Genomic DNA, 19,208 nt, shown 5'->3' on the forward strand with positions numbered 1-19,208 from the left:
TTCTTATATCAATGAATTAACCCTTTGCATTCGATAATATTTTTCACTACAAATATTCGTTACTTTCTACTGAAATGTTAACAATATTTTTCGCAACTAACACCAAGAATTATATTACATAAATTAAGGAATAGAATTATTTTATTTTGATATTTCATACGTTGATCTACTACTTAATTATCTACTATGGATTTAAAATTTTATAATTTTAAAATCTGATGGCGAAAGGTGCTTCCCGAGTGCATAAGTGGTTAATGTAATTGATATAAACATCATATTAAGGTCTTTTTATACCAAAATCACATAACAAAATGATAAAACAAAAAATACAATATCAAACATTTAACACTAAAACTACCGAGCAGTTAAATTGTCATTTTAAAATTCATCTATAAAAACTGCAAGAGTGCATCTAGTGAAACGTTAATTGATATACAATTCAGTTCGCACATTGATAAATCAGTTTCTTTAATAATTTCTCAGAGAAACAAAGTTTCATAATTATAGTGTTAACAAAGTTGATAATACGAGTCGAAACAAAATCAGCCTCACAAAAAATAAGAAGTATAACACTTTTATTATTTTACATGAAAAACACGTTTCGAATCTCGATAAATCCAGATTCATTTATCAAAGGAAGAAAATCATTCTACAAACAACATTATTAACTATTTCTGAAACTTCATTTTAATGTAATTGATCCATTTAACGAGTCTATCTGCTGCTTTGCAAACGAAGTTCTTGTATACACGAATCAGGGAAAACCCACGCAAGCTTGCTTGGTGAGCAACAGTTTTCTTTCGCGGTCATTTGCTTTTTGCTCGTGCTGGAGTGCGGTTCGACGATGTGAATAGACAGTTTTGTTCGGAAAGTTCAGATTTTGTGCCAGTGAAGATCGTTCGGGTATATTAACATTGATCAGGCCCTACGGACTTTTTTAAATCCAAATCCAGATTGACCGTTATTGAGATTTCTTTAATTCTTTTGAGTGCTTCGATTGTCTTAATATCACACGTGCCGTGGTGACGATTATAAGTGTATGTGTGTAAGTGTATAATATACGAATTTCTTATTATTACAGAATAATTTTCTCTATAGAAACTCCAAGAGTATATTTATTGGGACTTTAATTAATTTATAAATCAGTTTTCGTACTGCTAAATCAATTTCTTTAATCATTTTCCAGAGAAACATCTGTTATCTTTTTAATAATTGCAAAAAGAAGACATCAAGAATGGGTCATTTTTACCCGTCTGGTAGTTTTAGTGTTAATACGTTGAATGCTAGATAAACCTACTATAATTATAATGCAATTTAATCAAATGATTTAATATTACATTTTTTCGATTTGGTATATTTTACTCCATGAAATCCTGTGACATTCAACGTGTTCAGTATAATAAGTGATTAGAGAAGAATAATATTTCCTTTGAATTTGAATGAATCGAGTAATGTTTCTGTTTGTTAAATCGTGTTGAAAATTTTCGTTACAAATCTGACACGTTATTCGAAAGCAAAGGGTTAAACTCTCGGCAGTTTTAGCGTTAAAGGGAGATCGGGAAATTTGCACGAGGTATTGTACGCTTCATGAATTTAGGCAAGGAAGTGGCCGGCGTCATTTGTGGTCAATAACATACATGAAGTGTGTGGTTCGAATGCACTTAAAGTGAGGACGTGTCAATATTGGCCTAGAAAGAAAAGAAAAGAAAAAACTTTCGTAACGGTGACACGAGTCGCGAAGATGGTGCACGCTAGGGAGGCTCGTCGCGTTCGAATACGACGCTCTAAAATTGTCGGTGGAAGCGAATATCCGAACTACGACTAGAGAATTAGCTGGAAGGTTGTAAACCAGCAATACAAATATTCATGAGCATCTCCTCGGGTCGGGAACAGTTGTAAAATTCAAAATTACCGGAAACCCGGAGACTTAGTTTATGACTTACGGGGGCATAACCGTTTAAAATCTCGGAAAACAGGTACATTTTTCCGTTTCTTTTCCGCGGCGTAATAGCTTGATAAAAGTTCATTATCGTTTTATTGTATTCGTGCAGCATTATTAAGTACTGGGATGAAAAATGTATACTTAGAAAAAATTGTTTTCATGGGTTACACGCGTAAGTATCGCGGATTTTTAAGAGTCGACCGCAAATCATACGCGAGATTTAACAGTTGAATTCGTTTTTATTAATCGTTTAATACCACGGACGTAGCAGGTAATCTATGCGTTGCTTTTGAATATTTTATAATACCACGTTTTTATTAGGAATTAGGAATTAGAAAGATATTTTCGATATATTTTCGATATATTTTCATTCGTTGCGACTAAAACATGGATGTTAGAGTTAATGATCTAAATTAGTGAACATGGAAAATTATTAAGAATCTAGATGAAAAATTTGGAGTCGGTTATTCGAACCTGAATTTTCATTTTGAAGAGGTAGATAATTTCAAGAAATATACGTTTAGAATTTTGTCCATGTTTTTGAAATACAATAGATAATTCCTATATTAGATTTATTTTACAACTGAAAAATCGTCAGTTTTTGAAAATATGTAAAATCCATTTTTCATAATTCTCAAATAGGTATGGTACTATAGCAGTTCTATTTGATTTAACTGAATTGATACCGAAACTTTTACAGTCGATTTGTTCGTTGAATTTATTACGTAAACTAAAAATTTGAATGAAAAAACGTTAATACAATCAACAATATAGCTTCTATTTTAATCTCCGAAGTAGTTTGTGTAATGCAAGGTAAAAGAATAATAATCTCACGCTAAAAACTGTCATTATTTTTACATAAAAGCAGGTGAGAACGAAAACATATTGTATCCTGTTGCACCAAGCAAAATTATTGAAAGAAAAACAGTATTGGTGACGTTATTCCATGTCATACGGATCAATGTTTAAAAAAGTAGCTTAGGCGCAATTTACATACTAAACTTTTAACAGCCTGAAACAACCAGATAGTCCAAGAATCTAATCATTGAGATATGCTCTGACTAATGAACAATTTGCATTCTATAGTGTGAAATTAACCTGTTGAATGCTATTAATAATGAGTATATAGTTGTGTGCTGTCTTACTAGTTTCTGTTTTGTCTATGTTAGTCATTCAAATTACACCATAATCGATCTGTTTTTATTACTGTTGATCAGGAAGAAACTCAATGGCCACAATTATATAGTCATTAAAGGAAAAAAGTATATAATTATTCTCACAGTTGTCAAACACCTTTGTTTGACTTTATACTGGAAAATACGCTGCACATAATTATAATTAATAATGAAGGTAAATTGAATTTTCCGGTTGAACGAAATGATATCTTTATTGATTTCAATTAAACACGATTATACCTGTCTTCTGTTATTAGAGTTGATGGGACATTTGAAAACGAATCAAAACTAATTTTCACAAAATGTAGTTAAATTCAAATTTATGCGTGTATGGATAATGTTAACGCATTTCGTTTTACATGTTTTGTATAATATTTGGAGTAGTTCTTTATTGCAAATGTATATAGATAATTTTTAACTTTGCAGAATATATGACATATTCTAATTTCTTTAATCTATAGGATTTATTTACTATAGACCTACAAAGATTATGACGAAGCGTTTTTACTACGTTCGAGTACATGGAAAATTTTAAAAATAGCGCCTCCAACTTCGAAGCGTTTCAATCATGAAGCAATACCTCCCACATCGATTTCTAGCAACGCCAACATGAAGTTTCTTCCCATTAAACTCTGCTTTAACTATTTCGAGAAATGTATTAGCTTGAGAGTCTGTTAAAATCTATAAATTCTTTAGAAAACGTTATTTCTAATATGCATTCTCTCATGAAAAGGGAATCAAATAATGTTTATTGTATCGCAGTACGTTGATTACAATCGAGAAGTATAGCAAAGCTTAGCTTTCATTTTCAATGTATTGCAATTATCTATTTAATAATTGAAGTAATTGTAATTATTTTTATGGTAAATATAAATAACAATATATTCAGTAGCAATACAATATAATTAGTAATGCTTTTAGTATACTAATATATAGCATTAAAACTTGCATTACTGATTAGAAATAAGAAAAGAATAATTTAATATTACAACTTATGAAGGGTAATTCTGTTATCTCTGTAACAACATTACAAAATCTGTAAAAGTAGTAATTATTTTATTTATTTTTAATGTACGAGTGTCAGTATAGTTCTACAAAGTAGCGTCTCCCTTTATCGCTAATAGCAGGCCTCGCGTCTCTAGCCGGAAGTACACGCAACAGTCACTCAAACAATACCCGACAATTAAACAACTCCACGCAAAGCAACCTCGCTCACCAAACCATTTCCAAATGGAGTCCGTATTCAAAAATTTCATTAACACGTCCACTACCGCGCATTACATATGTGTGATGCTGCTGATTGCTATTACTATAATGATGTTAACATACATTTGTCATTGTCGATTTGTCTATATAAAAAAATCAAACATATCTAACATTTATGTAACATTCTTCGTTTGATTTATTTACTATATTATATATGTGTGAAAAATATGTACATAACATCACGTGAAACAGTTGTAAGAAAGCCACGGTCCACAGCAAGAGCATGCTTTGAAACGTAATCCCGAACGTGTTAATACATTGTTGACCGGCAATTTTACGCAGAAGCTATTCCATGTCATCGGTTATTATTCCGTAATCAAATATAAAAGTGAAACAATATAAATAAACCTCAATATACTTTATTTGTACATAATGAATTGAAATGTATTTTTGGATATATCTTTTATATAACTTTGAATATTTTGCTTTTGAAATATTCTATATTGCTCTGCGTTTGAATAACAGAAATAGCTAATGCAAGTGCAAATACGAGTTAATTTGTGACCGGTCAACGTTTGAGCAAGAAAACACAAGTTGACTCGTGACTGGTGAACAATATGTCAATCTACTCCAAAAACTGACAAAAACTCTCCCACGGGCATCACAAACTAAAATCAACAAAACCACAAATTAACAACAGTCACACGTGAGCCATCAGTCCCTAAGACTTGGCAATTCATTACGCGCCATCCCAGAAATAATAGTCAATAATTATCCCCGCGGTTAATTAACGCGTACCTGCGAATCCTACTCCTTCCACAAACCGCAGGCATACGGACGATTCGCGTCTAATCAGTTTGATCGTTTTCGTTCCAGGAACCGAGGAACCGTCGTCCGCAGCAGCAGCAGCAGCAGCAGCAGCACCACCACAAGCGACGGTGGCTGGTGGTCCCGGAAGGTGTCCCCGGGTTTTCACGAGAATCGTCGACCTTTCCTCGCACGTGAGACCAACTCCGACAGCCCGGCCTTGAAGGCGAAGGCGCGCGGGAGAAGAGCAGCGATCGTCGTCGCGCGAGGGAACACGGGCCATCGGGAGAGATTTATTCGAGTTTCGCAACCTCTCTCGATCGGTGGCAGCGGCGGCGGTCGTGACCCCGATAGAGCTCATCCACCTGGCTGGCTGGTTGACTCCGTTCGCCAGGACAAGCCGAAAAGGTTGGGGGACCTAACCGAAGAATACCCGTGTGTCCGCCGCGATCAGTGGTCCCTTGCGCGAGTAGCGGATCGCTACCGGAAGTCGCGCGATGTAGCTCGTCCCGGTGGTCCCATGATTTTTCGTCGACCGCTTCGAGGAGAACGGGACTCTTGAAACCGGGCAACGGTGCAGTTCGTTGTGCAGGGACTTTTCGTAAGACGGGTTAGGCTGTGCCTGGTCGAGCCATGAAGACGATGAGCGACGAGGTTGCAGACCCTGTCACTGAACAGAACGGTAGCTCTGGACAAAACGCGACTGCTAGTAAGGAATTTGGACAGAGAACCCTCAGGTCCTTGAAGAAAGGCCTCGGCAGGCTGTGGAGGCGGCACAGGGGTAACGCCTCCATCACCGAGTACGACCCCTGTTATAAGGTCGCTTATCTTGGGAACGTTCTCACTGGATGGGCCAAGGGTACGTGAATATTGGTTTATCTGATTCTGCTTTGTGCTCTGCGCGGGACCGCAAGTCTAGGCTGTGCCCGGTCGTTCACCCCCGAGCGTCCCTCATTTTCGCGACTTAATGAGTCCTTCGTATGTCAAATTGACCCGACGCGACGCAACGGTGGAATATGATAATAACCCCTTGCCCTATGATTTTTCTCTCAACTCTGATCGATAAGACTACTTTGCTATTAATAATTCATTGGAAAAAGAGGAAAACTGTAGGCATAGAATATGCCTATGTTTGTTCTTAAGTGTAATAATTGATCACAGGAAAATAATATTTCCTTTGAATTCGAATGAATCGAGTAATATTTATGTTCGTTAAACTATGTTGAAAATTTTCACCACGAGTCTGACACGTTGTTATGAAGGAAGGGGTTAAGACTTTGCGGTTGAATCTTGGTATATTGAAAACTAAGAACTTTAGTAGCTAAATTTGAAAGCTACATATGAATAATTTGATTATTTAGGTGAGAAGATAATTTCTTCCTTTTGCAATTGTTAAAAAGATAATAGATGCTTCTCCGAGAAATTATTCAAGAAATTAATGTAGCAACACTCAAACTGATATGTAAATCAATGAAAGTCTCAATAAATGTACTCTTAGAGTTTCTACAAAGGAATTCATTGACTTCAAAAAGTCAATTTAACTGTTCGGTAGTTTTAGTGTTAAGACTTCGATGTATAACTCAGTTTCTTTATGAAAAAGGTTTTCAAAAGTTTAAAACATTATCGTTCACTGCGGGTTAACCACTTTTTCTGATTTCTTTCAGAACTGTGCTTGATAAAACTACTTTATTGTTGATAATTTAGTAGAAAAGGAAAAGCTGTATCCACGTTTGTTTCAAAGCTTAAAGATCGATAATAGGCAAGTAATGTTTTGTTTATATGGAAAATTAATAACATTTAAATTTGTCGAATTCAGTTGGAAATGTTCATAGTTCGTATGATTCGATTTAATGGGAGAAGAGATTAACCCTTTGCTTTGTAAGACCGTGGAAAATTTGAGCTGACGATATCAAATATAATTTGACAATCATAAATATCACTCTATCTTTTTAAGTTCAAATTAAGTGTCATTTTCTATCTTTCTGTAATTAGAAGAATAATATTTAATTTGAATTCAAAAAAGAGTTCAGTAATATTTGTGTTTATTAAGTTCTGTTGCAAATCTTCGCCACGAGTTTGACATGTTATTGCAAGACAAGGGGTTGAATCGACAAGTTCCATAAATGTAGTGTCAACTTCGAAATCACGTTGTTCGTTTCTCAGAACAACATTGGTATGTATGTAGTCAAGGTTTAAGTTTCTCGCACAGTGGTTTATTCTTGGACAAAATGGAACGAAAATAGAAAAAAAGTTGCTCTAAAAATGGAAAATTTGTATGTAATTTGATTTATTATAGTCTATTACATATAAGTGACACATTTTCTTGTTTAATCTTATTTATACCCTAACAAAAAATTAATATTTACAAATTATTCAAATCTTAAGAGTCATTTTTCTCATCCGTCAGGATAAATATGTTTCAGATTACTTAAGAGATTGAAAATATGACTTAAGAGTGTTGCGATAGTGAAGGAATTATTTAAAGAACGGATGCAATTTACGAATTGTTAAATAACTTTTTTGGAACATATTAAAATCATTTTTTTCTTATTGGATATATTTCAATACTTATTACTACAGTTATTAAACTCAAATGTAGCTGCGGCTACTTGCAGCTTAATCAGTTATGTAGTTTGAAAGTTATAATTAAGGGAGTTTCTTCATTTAGAACGACAGTTTTTAAGCATAATTTAGGAATTTCTTTTGAAAAATATGAACTCTAATGTTTGTTGATTTTTCACAGATATATATACTAATATTTAATTCATATTACGAATTTGTTTGAAATTAAAATAAATAAAATTTTAGGAATTACACGTTGTGAAAGAGAGTCATCTTCGAAGATCATATCTCGACGGTTTACGTGGTCCCGATCATTGTAGTGAATGGAAAAAACAATGTAAATTCTCTATTAGTATTTACATTTTATTTTGATTCACCAAAAAAAGTATGCTTTCAGGTAATATCGATTTTTGTCTCATTTTTTAAATTAGCACTAAAACTACCGAGTAGTTAAATTGACTTCTTGAAATTTCTTTATAGAAACTCCAAGAGTGCATCACACACTACAATTCAATTTGCGCATTTCTAAATCAATTTCTTTAATTTCTCGGAGAAACATGTGTTATCTTGTTAATAATTGCAAAAGAAAGTTCAATTTGTATCAGTTGTAACAAAATGAACTGTAATCAAACGAAAACTAGAATCACTTGTGTCTGTTCTGAAAATGAATTCGGTCCTGAAAAGGTTAATCGATCACTGTACGGTGCGGCGCGCTTAAATCCTAATTGATGACATTCACTTTTTAAAGTGAATCTCTGAGTCTTAGCTTTTCCTGTTCAGCCGTCGCGTGAAAGCGACCGGCAAGCGTCGCTGGTTTTTTTCGGTCCGTGGAAATGAAATCGTGCCGCGGACAGTGAAACCGTGTAATTTTAGGAGGAATCCCGGGGAATTTGAATATCACGGTGACACTGACACGGGATAATGGTAACTCAGTTCTGATAATTAGCTAAGGATAATGTCATTCGAACCGTTAGAAACGTTTGACGAACGTATTTATTGCTCGTAAATTAGGAATTTTATTTGCCCGAATCTTGTGGGATGGCCACGCTGTTTATTCGACGCGAGAAAATATGCGAAGACGATATTTGTAGTCTGTAATGTCAAGTAATTTGAATAACAACTTATTACAGTGTAATGTTTCTTATGGCCAGTAATGTTTAATACTTTTTTGCTCATTGCTGTCTTAGTAAATGAATTTTCTTTTAGTGTATGATGAAGCATTGTTTCATTACTTTGTAACTTTATGTTGTAAATTACGGAATCTAAACATTATTTTGTTATGTATATTTTTGTGGAATAATGGTTGAAATCTTAGATAAAATTCGTGGAAATCCATTTATGAGTTTTAACTGTCGTTTTTGTAAGTTTCTTATTGTTCGAATAATTTTGATCTTAAGAAATTATCGTTTTGTTAAAAATAGTTTGAATGATAATATTTTTCGTTTTTGTTATTTTTTATGTCATTTTTCGGTTCATATTAAAAATTAACTTTCCTCTTTACAAAATGAGTTTTTATAACACTTTTTTTATTTTTGTTTTCGTTCTTTAATCGCTGAATCCTTTCAAATGTTATTCGAAATGTTACTCTAAGTGAATGGAAAATTATTGGGAACGATAACAATGATTTAATATTCTAATTTGCATAATTTTTACGTGGTCGTCTATGCAAAACAGTATAATAAGGTAACGTGATTTATGTTCACTAAACTTAATTGCGCGTTTGATTTTATTTCGTGTAATATTTGCATTCCATTGCAATATTATCAGTCTTAATAAGCAGCGTTAATTCATTATCATCGTATACACTAACATAGAATTAGAAGATGTGTATTTTTTTAACGGGGAACGAATAATGTTGAATTACGCCGGTCATTAAATTATGCAGTACACAAGTAACGAGTGCTAGGTACATAGTTATAAGGTAAATTGAGATAATGAAGTACTCGGAAGGCACCGACGCAAAATACTAACAATTGGCGCTTAATTACTGTTGTTACCAAGCGCTTTCTCAGGGCGTCTGGTTTACGCAAATACATCTCGCGTTTCATTTACGAAACTTTTCGAAGGAATTGCAACCTCGCATCTACCTCATTTTAATGAATACGTTGAATAGCTTATAAGCTATTAAATGTCGTTAATGTTTCTGGAATAAATGTCATTTATAAATTACTCAATGAATCATTACGAGAACGTAATAAATCAACATAAAAATTTATCTTTATTTATTTGAATTACTTAATGTTCTGTTAATTAATTTTCAAATCATACATTTTATCACAATTATCGTAGATTCTTCTGAAGATTTTATTACGAGTTTACAGTTAACAGTACGTTCGTAATATAATTAGATAGTGATTCAGAATTGATTATGTACATTCATTACATATTACAAAATCTTGCTTTCAGATATATCATTTTACAATGTTTTAATCTATTTCGAAATAACTTTTTAGCAACTTCTAGTCATGTGCACTTTGTATTAAAAGAACGTGCTTATTAGCAATATAATTTTTAATGAATAGCCGACAATTCTTGTAGGATATCAAACTTTTATGACCTAATTTACAAAAACTGAGATTGACTAAAAATTCACATCTTTTAGTATAGTATTAACATAAAAACTTTTTAAATATTTACTATATTTAATAATACTTTATTTATAAAAACAAACCCCATTTCCTGGGGAATAATTATAATAATTAAGTTATCTATATGTAGGATGCCTCTTCTAAATGGGAACACCTCAATATGTCTGTTATTTTTAGTTTTATGAATGACGGTGATGTTTATGTTCCCAGAGAATGTAAATGCAAAGATACATTGAATTAAGCGGTTTATCTTTCAACATGTACTCCATTTAAGGTAAAGGCACCAATAACTAACCAGTTAAGATTACACAGATATAAAATATTCATTTTATAAATATAAACATTAATGTTAATATTAAACGTATTGAATAATTATTAATATCAATATTAAAATTAAAATTAATATTTGAATATTAAATTTATTAATGTTTATGTTATAAATATACATATTCGTATTGTATTTATGTTTATATTTATAATATAAATATGTTTCTATATCTTTAACTGATCACTTATTGCTACATTTATCTTAATACCTAATAAAATAACTCTTTCCCAGGAAAACTCCACATATATGTAAATACATCCGTATAAAAGCCACAGTTATTTCTTATCCAAAGACAGTTCCACCAATTGCAATTTTAAAATGTTTCGTCCGTGTAGTAAAAATAACACGAGCGTCTTCTAAGCTGTAAATAGTTCTAAACGCACAGTAACTGTCCGCGTGCATAGGTCGATGTCTACTACGCTCCTGCAAATACGATTACTGCTTTCATGCAAATCTTATTCTTCACGCTTTAAGGACACTTTATACAAACCGTGCGTACCATCGACAAACAAACAAAAATTCAGCACATGTAGTAGTACGTACTCGAACACCGTCCGAAGTCTCTGTTACAGACTATTTGATCTACCCAGAAAAATCTGGGATATGTAAACTCTGTTGACTTTATTCAATTGATTCCTTTCTGAAAATTACCATCGATATACCATTGCCATTCTTCAACCCTTTTGTTCCCACATTGTTCAACAGTTTTTAAGAAATTTTCCTTTCAATTTTTTCACTTGGAAGAGGTCAAGTTAACGTTTTACTATTTTTTGTCTCAGCTTGAGTTAACTCTCTATAGGTTCGTGTGACTTTAAAGTCGCATACCAATATATTGGCACCTTGTTAATTTATTTCATTTTGCTTAAAAAAGTGGCGAATAGAATTAAGTAATTAATTAACTTAAACTATTATACATTGTTAATTTGTATTTGCTAGTTATTTGTTAATTTTATACTGCATACATGTTTTTATAGTTGCGGAAAAAATCGGCCTACAGAGGATTATTAAATACAGTATTTTGCTATCAGTATTACAAATTTGTAATTTTTCTGTTTTGTTTTCATGTAAATATAAATTATTAACATTTCATCACTGTATCGCAACAAATGTGATGATACAACAATTATCAACAAATAGTTCTGCCATGTACAGTTACGAAAGAAATCATAGGGCAAAAGTTTAACCATCCAACGGTTTCACGCGAACAAAAGTGAACTTTCCTCCTGTAGTCTTGCCACTGGAGGATTGCAATCGTATTTATCATGGTTAATTTAATCTCCGCTCGTGGCAATAAAAAGAAACAAAAAAGGAACCAGTTTTGATAATTAACGGAGAACAAAGTTCCGCGGAATTTTGTGCCGGCGAACGCTTCCTGACAATTTTAATTATTACGTAGGACGGAGGAGGCTTCATAGCATGGCATGTGTATATACATAGATAATTAAGTTTCGCCGGCAAACAGCAATTAAAGGCAGTACCGGGACAAACGTGAGCATCGCGTGTATTTTCAATCGCGGGACGGGGGTTACGTGAATGACCAGCCGGAAGTGCGCAATAGTTCTTGCAGTTGGCCGTCGAGAACAAGGTTAACGTCTAACTAGCCCAGTAGCGAATTCGATTCAGTTGCGGTGACTGAGGTCGCCTTGACAAGTGGGCATGGGATCAAGTTCAATTTGTACTCGCGAATCGAAGTTCTTCTTACTAGTGTCGAATACTATGTCCCCTGGCAGTTAGTACCGTTCATAGTTTTCCATATTTTTCGTGTTTTTAGTAATATTGAAAGGTTCGAATAAGATTTAATAATAAATTTTGCAAATATTAAATTATTACGCTATCAATATGAATACTATCTTTCTGGGATCAAATTCAATTTTCGAGGGATCAAGTTCAATTTATAATCGCAAACTCGAGTCTACGCCAGTGTGTTTCTTCTCAATAGTTTTAACTGCTACGGCTGCTGAAAGTGCTATTCATAGTTTTTAATATTTTTTGTGTTTTTTGTAATCTTGTAAGATTTGAATAAAGTTCAACATTAGAACTATCGTACCAGTAAAAATGACTAGTATCTGTTTCCTTGTTTTGCAATTATTGATATATGCCTTAAAAGTATTGAATATTCGAAATGATTTCGGAAATAAATAGTTTCACTTGAATACTATAATGAATGAAGAAACTGAGAATAATCTATTGTTATAATCTTTATAAGGATTTCATATCAATCATATTAAATGCTCGGTAGATCTACTGTTAATGATGAATTTTATTAAATATTAAATTATCATTGTACGACTATGATTATTATCTTTGCAATGGCCTATGGTAGCGATTTCCAAACAGGAAGGTGTGAACTAGTGTAAAAGGAGGCGCGAAACGTTATTATTCTATCAATTACGTCTTTTGTCATTTTTCATATTAAAATTTTTACCATTTAAAAATGCGTCTCTATTATTTTATGATATAGAGAGGGAAGCGCTAAGATTAAATTTTATTTAAAAGAATACCATTAATATTAATATCCTAGCAATCAGTTAGTATGCAATATCTACATTAATATTTTTCCGTTTGTCTTGTAAAATATTCCATAGTTTTGATAGTGACTCTGAAAGTTGAATCAAATGATAGAACGTTTTCTATTCTTTATAAATAATTTTTTGCAATCTCGAAATCGTTTGTTCATATAAACACATTGCTCTCTTTTCAAAGTTCCACTTCTATAATTCAAGTTTCTTGAAACAAAAGAATGTTCTATGAGACATTAATATTTAATATTGCATACAAATAACGTTTTAATATTTAATAGAATTTGTTATTAAACTTCAGATCTTTCGGTTTTATTAAAAGCTCCATAAACTTTGAAAATTTTGAGTAACCTTAATTCAATAACCAGAGTTTATATGAAAACTAAATTCAGCAAAAATTGTACAACTCTTAAAATTAATAATATTTATTAGAAACAAAAGAAAATTTGTATGGTGACGAAAGTTTTAATAATCATGTTTGAAAATATAATTATGTTTCTCGAAGTACTCAAAAATGCTTCGAATCTATCTTGCTTAAATTCGAAACAATTCCAAAGTATTGTTCTCCATTTCCGAAGTATTCGAAGTATTCAACGAACTTTGAAAGCTTCACTTACATTAATACTTTGTCCCATCTCTGCTAACAAGGGATCCGCGAAGACTATAAATAATCCGACACCGTTCGGACACTCTACATTCACTGGTTTTCGTGAACGCGTAATGGGGACGTTAACAAGGAAAGACCGGTGACCTGAAAACTTTGGTTTTTCTTAAGCAATGCACGTTTGCAGTGAACCTCGATACAAGAATCAGGCAATTCTTTTCTCCCCACTTTTTGATTCTTTAAACATAAGCGAATTTCAAAAAGAATTAAATAGAATTTACCCTGTTAACGGTGGAATTTAATTTCAGAAATCTCTGATAATGCTCACAATAAAATGAAATAATTAAGTATATACTCCTTTAACGTAGATTAAATGCACCTATAATATATTTTAACGAAAAGCTAAAGCAAAACAGAGAAGAATTACACATTTATCTGAAAACATGAATAATTTATCGTTGAAAGAATTAGTATCATTTTGATTTTAAGATAACGTATATACTCGTCGAACACAGTTCACTGGTTAAACAAATTATAGACAATTTATTAGTTGAATGGAAATATCAGTATATTTAATGACACCATTTGCCTGGGTTAATTCTTAAAACCCTTTGTACTGGAAAATTAATTCTCAGTCGCCACTAAATTTAATACAGTAACATGATGAAGTTTCATATTTAATCTTAAGCTTCATATAATGTATTGATATGTGAAATAATGAAATAAGATAATTGTGTTTCTTAATTTACGCAAGATCTTCGTTTATGTCAGTTACAAAAAATATCATTGATTTCATCATCGTCGAGTGCAAAGGGTTAACACATTATACCGGTTAATTTTTAGAGAACTGGGTATTTTCAATGAGATCAACTTATATCACTATATGCAAAATATTCAAATAACTTATTGTTATTCCATAAATTTTAAACAAACGATCAGTTCTAATAAAATTTAATATTTTTTTTAAATACTGTGCTAGTTAGCAAAGTTACAAAGGTATTCATATAAAAACGCGATTTCTCGTTTCCGGTGCGCAATGTGTTAACATACAGAACGCTCGAAATTCTCGTGGCAACCAGCTCGTTAACACCTTGACTTATAACAACGTGTTGGACTCGTGTTGAAGATTTTCAACATGATTTAACAAACATAAATATTACTCCATTCATTCGAATTCAAAGTAAATAGTATTCTTCTGTAATCAGTTATTATACTTAAGAGCAAACACAAACATAGATACATAGAGTTGAGAGAAAAATCATAGGGCAAGGGGTTAACCTGTGAACTGTGGAAGTTAGTTTAAAAAATTTCTCGTTTCGCGCGCAATAAAATGAAAAAATGAAAAAATAAAGAATTCATCGTTGAAAGAATTAATATTATTTCAAGCTTTAACCCCTTGCCCTACAATTTCTTCCTCAATTATGATCGATACACTTACTTTGTTATTAATAATTTATTGAAAAAAGACAAGAATTCTAAGCATATCCTATGTCAATGTTTGCTCTAAACTGTAATAAATGATAACAGAATAGTAATGTTCGATTTGTATTCACAAAAATTGAGTAATATTTATATTTGATAAATTTTCTTTAAAATCTTCGCCACGAGTCTCACACGTTATCACAAGGCAAAGGGTTATAATTATTATAAACTACAACGTTTTAGTTTTATTTTTTCAATTTTTCATTCGCAAGATTTGTTGGTTTGAATAAAATATTACAATTTTGAAAGATTTTGATTTAAAGCTTTGTATAATAGCACCGATCGATACTTGCATCGATACATTGAAGTAAAATAGCTTTGAAAACGTTGAATATTTCTAGTGGGAAACTTTCGAACGCAAAGGGTTGAAACTGCAGGCACGTTATTATAAGGCAAGGGGTTAAGACAACGCGAATACGCGTCAAATGCAGTTTACTGGTTAAAAACCTCACGAACCTTCCAAGTTCGTCTCGCAAGCGAGAAAAGCGAATAATCAAACAAGATACAGTCGTCGGTTGAAAGAAAGAAAAAAAAGTCGATCGAACGTCCGGTTGAAATTCACACTGGCCAATGTTACGGGAGATTCGAAAGAAAGAAGTATTGCGCGCGGTGCAACGACCGGACATAGGCGTATACGGAGGGGGCTCCTACTTTCTCTGCATACCTTTGCCTCCGACTGGGTCGGCCTCAATCATCGGGAACGCCATTATTACGGTACGTTTATTCGCAACCGCCTACTTCGTCGTGATTAATTAATTCCTGCCTGTCTCCGGCGGCCAGACTTATTTACAGTTTTCCATAATGGAAGGTCGTCTTTAACGGATCGAATCGTCGCGCGGATATCGTTTTCCCGCGGTTATCGACAGGCCCCGTTGCACTGTGATTGTTGGACAAAATCGAAGAAAAATAGAAAAAAATCACTTTAACCCTTTGTTCTCGTATGTCATACTGGAGATGACAATATAAGTTTGTTATACTTTATTTGTGGCACTTTAAAAGATTATAAAAATTAAATTTCATTATAAAAATAATAAATAATGAAAATAATAATAAATAAAATATACATAAAACGTTGAATTATATCGCTGTAAATTACTTTAATTCATTCCCCTAAAACTAAATGCAAGTTTACACCCAACAACATTGAAAATAAATCGAGTGAAGAGGGTTTACCATTAAAACTATCGTACAATTGGACTGACTTATTTGTAAGTTCTTATAAAAATTAGAACAATATATTTCTCGAGATTTGATGGGGTCCTTATTATTGTATCTGTACAATTACACAGATTTATTTTACAATTTTTGGCAAATGCCTTGTACTAATTTGAATACTTGCAGACTAATGATTCTAGAGCAAGCCAATTTGACTCGTCTGATAGTTTTAGTGTTGAAAATGGGAAATTTTTGTATAATTTGATTTGTTATAGTTCAATACATATATCTAATTCATTTTTTAAATTTAATCTTATTTATAATCGAGAAAATGGAAGTACAAATTATTCTAATCTTAAAAGTCATCTCATTTACATTATGTATTTTTTTATGAATTCCTTTTTTAAATTATTTTCAAATTATTAAATAATTTTTTTTAATTTATTGAAATCAGTCTTTTCTTGTTAAATATATTTCAATACTCATTACTACAATTGCCAAATTTGAACATAGCTGCGGCTATTTGTGGCTTAATCAGCTTTGTAGTTTGAAATTCATAATTAAGGAAGTATCTTCATTTGGAACGACAGTTGTTAAGCTTAATTTGGGAACTTTTTGGGGAAATCTGAACACTAATTTTTATTCATTCTTTGCAGATATATTTACTAATGTTTAGAGCCTTATTACAAATTTGTTTGAGGTCAAAATAAGTAAAAGTTTACGTGTTGCGCGTTGTGAAAGAGAGTCATCTTCAAAGATCATGCCTTGAATGGGAAAAGAAACGATGACGAATTCCCTGTTATTATTTAGTATTTACATTTTATTTTATGATTCACTAAAAAGAAGTAAGTTTTCGAGTAATATCGATTTTTGTCCTACTTTTTAGTTTAATCGACCACTCTGCGTCACGTCTTCTGTCCCTGGGAAAATGATTCGGATAATCGACCGTAACGCGCAATCGGACGAGCGTGATTGATACTTTCACCAAGGGAAAAATCAACAATGGGGAAATGTCTTTTATAACCTGCGATGAATGAATCGTAATTCTCTGTGCAACTATCAATTTCCATGAGTTGAATCGCGGAGATTGGAATTGAATTGACACTTGTCCGCGTTATTGAAGATTCTGTCGGAATACAAAGTCAGATGGAAATTGCAGGAAACTCTTTTTAAATTGTTTATGATATTCGCTAAGATTTAACATGTTCACGACAAATTAATCCACCGGTGGTATTTACATGAACTACTGTCGCGTCGCCATATAATTAAAAGACTGATTACTGTAATTAAAAATTTATTTACATCTTTATATACATAAGAGAACTATTTATCATTGTGAATATCTATAAAACATTGTAAGAACAATGGCGGTCGATTGTTGCAAAGAGGGCAAAACGTAGAAAGAAGTGGGAGAATGCACGAGAAACAAAGTTACCCTACAGTGAAGACGGACATTTTCGGACATTTTCAACGATTTCATGACCTGTGATGTCTTGAATGATACAAATTGTTGTTTACTAATTTTTTTAGATATTTCATTAAGCCTAGTTTTATGGGGTGTGCCATGCTTGTCATTAAGTCTGATGTGAATAACTAAGAATGCAAGTTATGTGTAATTTGGTGTGAAGTTAAGTTACGTTTTCAAAACGCTGGGTCGAAATGGACCCGATCAAAATGATGTTCCTTAACACCGAATCGTATATTTTTTTTTCAAAATATTTGTACTTTTCTTACAATATAATTTTGTAATATACTTCTGTTGCATTATTAAATTTACACTCTGACATTAAAACATTCCATAAAATTACGATAATCGTTTAATCATCACAAAATACAAAGTACACGAATAATTAATGCAAAACCTTTGGTACATTTTTAATACACCTGCTTAAACCTGTTTTAACAAATATTCTAAGGAAAAACGTGAATATTTTTAGATCACTGAAAACAATGACGATCATAATTACTTACATATGAAATGACTACAAATAAAATAATTGTTTGTAAGAGATATCAACATACATTATACATACATATCGTACATTATACGATAACCAAAAAAAAAGCGCACACGAAAAATTCGTTCAGAAACATGCGCACATATATGGAAACACACAGGAAACAAGCGCACAGTGTAAAATACGCACAGTTGATAACCCGTACATATATAAATTGTACAATTGTAAAGCAAAAGCGAGGGAGGGGCTCTGCAGAATTTATTTAATTATTGCAAAAAAAATTCTTACTTGTTGTTAAAAAAAATTATTTATTGTTTTGCAATTCTTCTTATATACAACAGTTTTCTGGTAATTTATTATAAGTATTAACGGCTGTTGCTACTTTGCATCCAGAAGAGATTTATTTATGTAATAAAGATTGGTACAAGTGGGGTTAGTTTTTTATGGTGGCGAGACATTATACATACACAATCTGTCTACATAATCCAATATAAATAATTACCAATGACCCTATTGGTTCAACCTAAGTAGAAAAATAAAAAAAGAATCGTAGACCGTTTGTATTTTGAATGTTGAATTAATTTACGGTAAAACCGGAACGGGTTACACTATGAATTCCAGGTGACACTTCTAATGGGCTGAATCCGCAAAGAATTCCACTTGTTCGTACGTGACGCGTGACGCGAATTAAATTATTGAACTGCATTCAGCCGTGCTTTCATGATGTATACGCCGTACCAATGATCCTTGGCCTCTTGTAGGTATTAGATGGCTGATGTATAGCTTGAATGGCAAAAATCGTTCTTCTTTGTTTGCACATAATAGATAGATTAGTGAAGCAATATTGGACGTTCTGTATTATTTGTATACGCAGTTATATCG

The 19,208-nt window shown here is 32.5% G+C and overlaps 1 protein-coding gene across 9 annotated transcripts in view; it reads left to right on the forward strand.

Annotated features, from left to right (window-relative positions):
* Window positions 1–19,208, forward strand: part of LOC116426304 (uncharacterized) — a 175,396-nt gene that overhangs the window by 106,899 nt on the left and 49,289 nt on the right. For 6 of the 9 annotated variants that reach the window (XM_031975096.2, XM_031975092.2, XM_031975089.2 and 3 more), the window contains one exon: window positions 5,200–5,989. In XM_031975096.2, the coding sequence (XP_031830956.1) occupies window positions 5,764–5,989 (226 nt within the window). In that variant the 5' untranslated portion in view covers window positions 5,200–5,763. Of the gene's footprint in view, window positions 1–789; window positions 1,046–5,199; window positions 5,990–15,674; window positions 15,928–19,208 lie in introns of those variants that run through there. The other 3 variants (XM_031975090.2, XM_076372946.1, XM_076372947.1) reach the window with 3 other exon arrangements.

The sequence above is a fragment of the Nomia melanderi genome, chromosome 12 (genome assembly GCF_051020985.1).
Source record: "Nomia melanderi isolate GNS246 chromosome 12, iyNomMela1, whole genome shotgun sequence".
NCBI lineage: Eukaryota > Metazoa > Arthropoda > Insecta > Hymenoptera > Halictidae > Nomia > Nomia melanderi.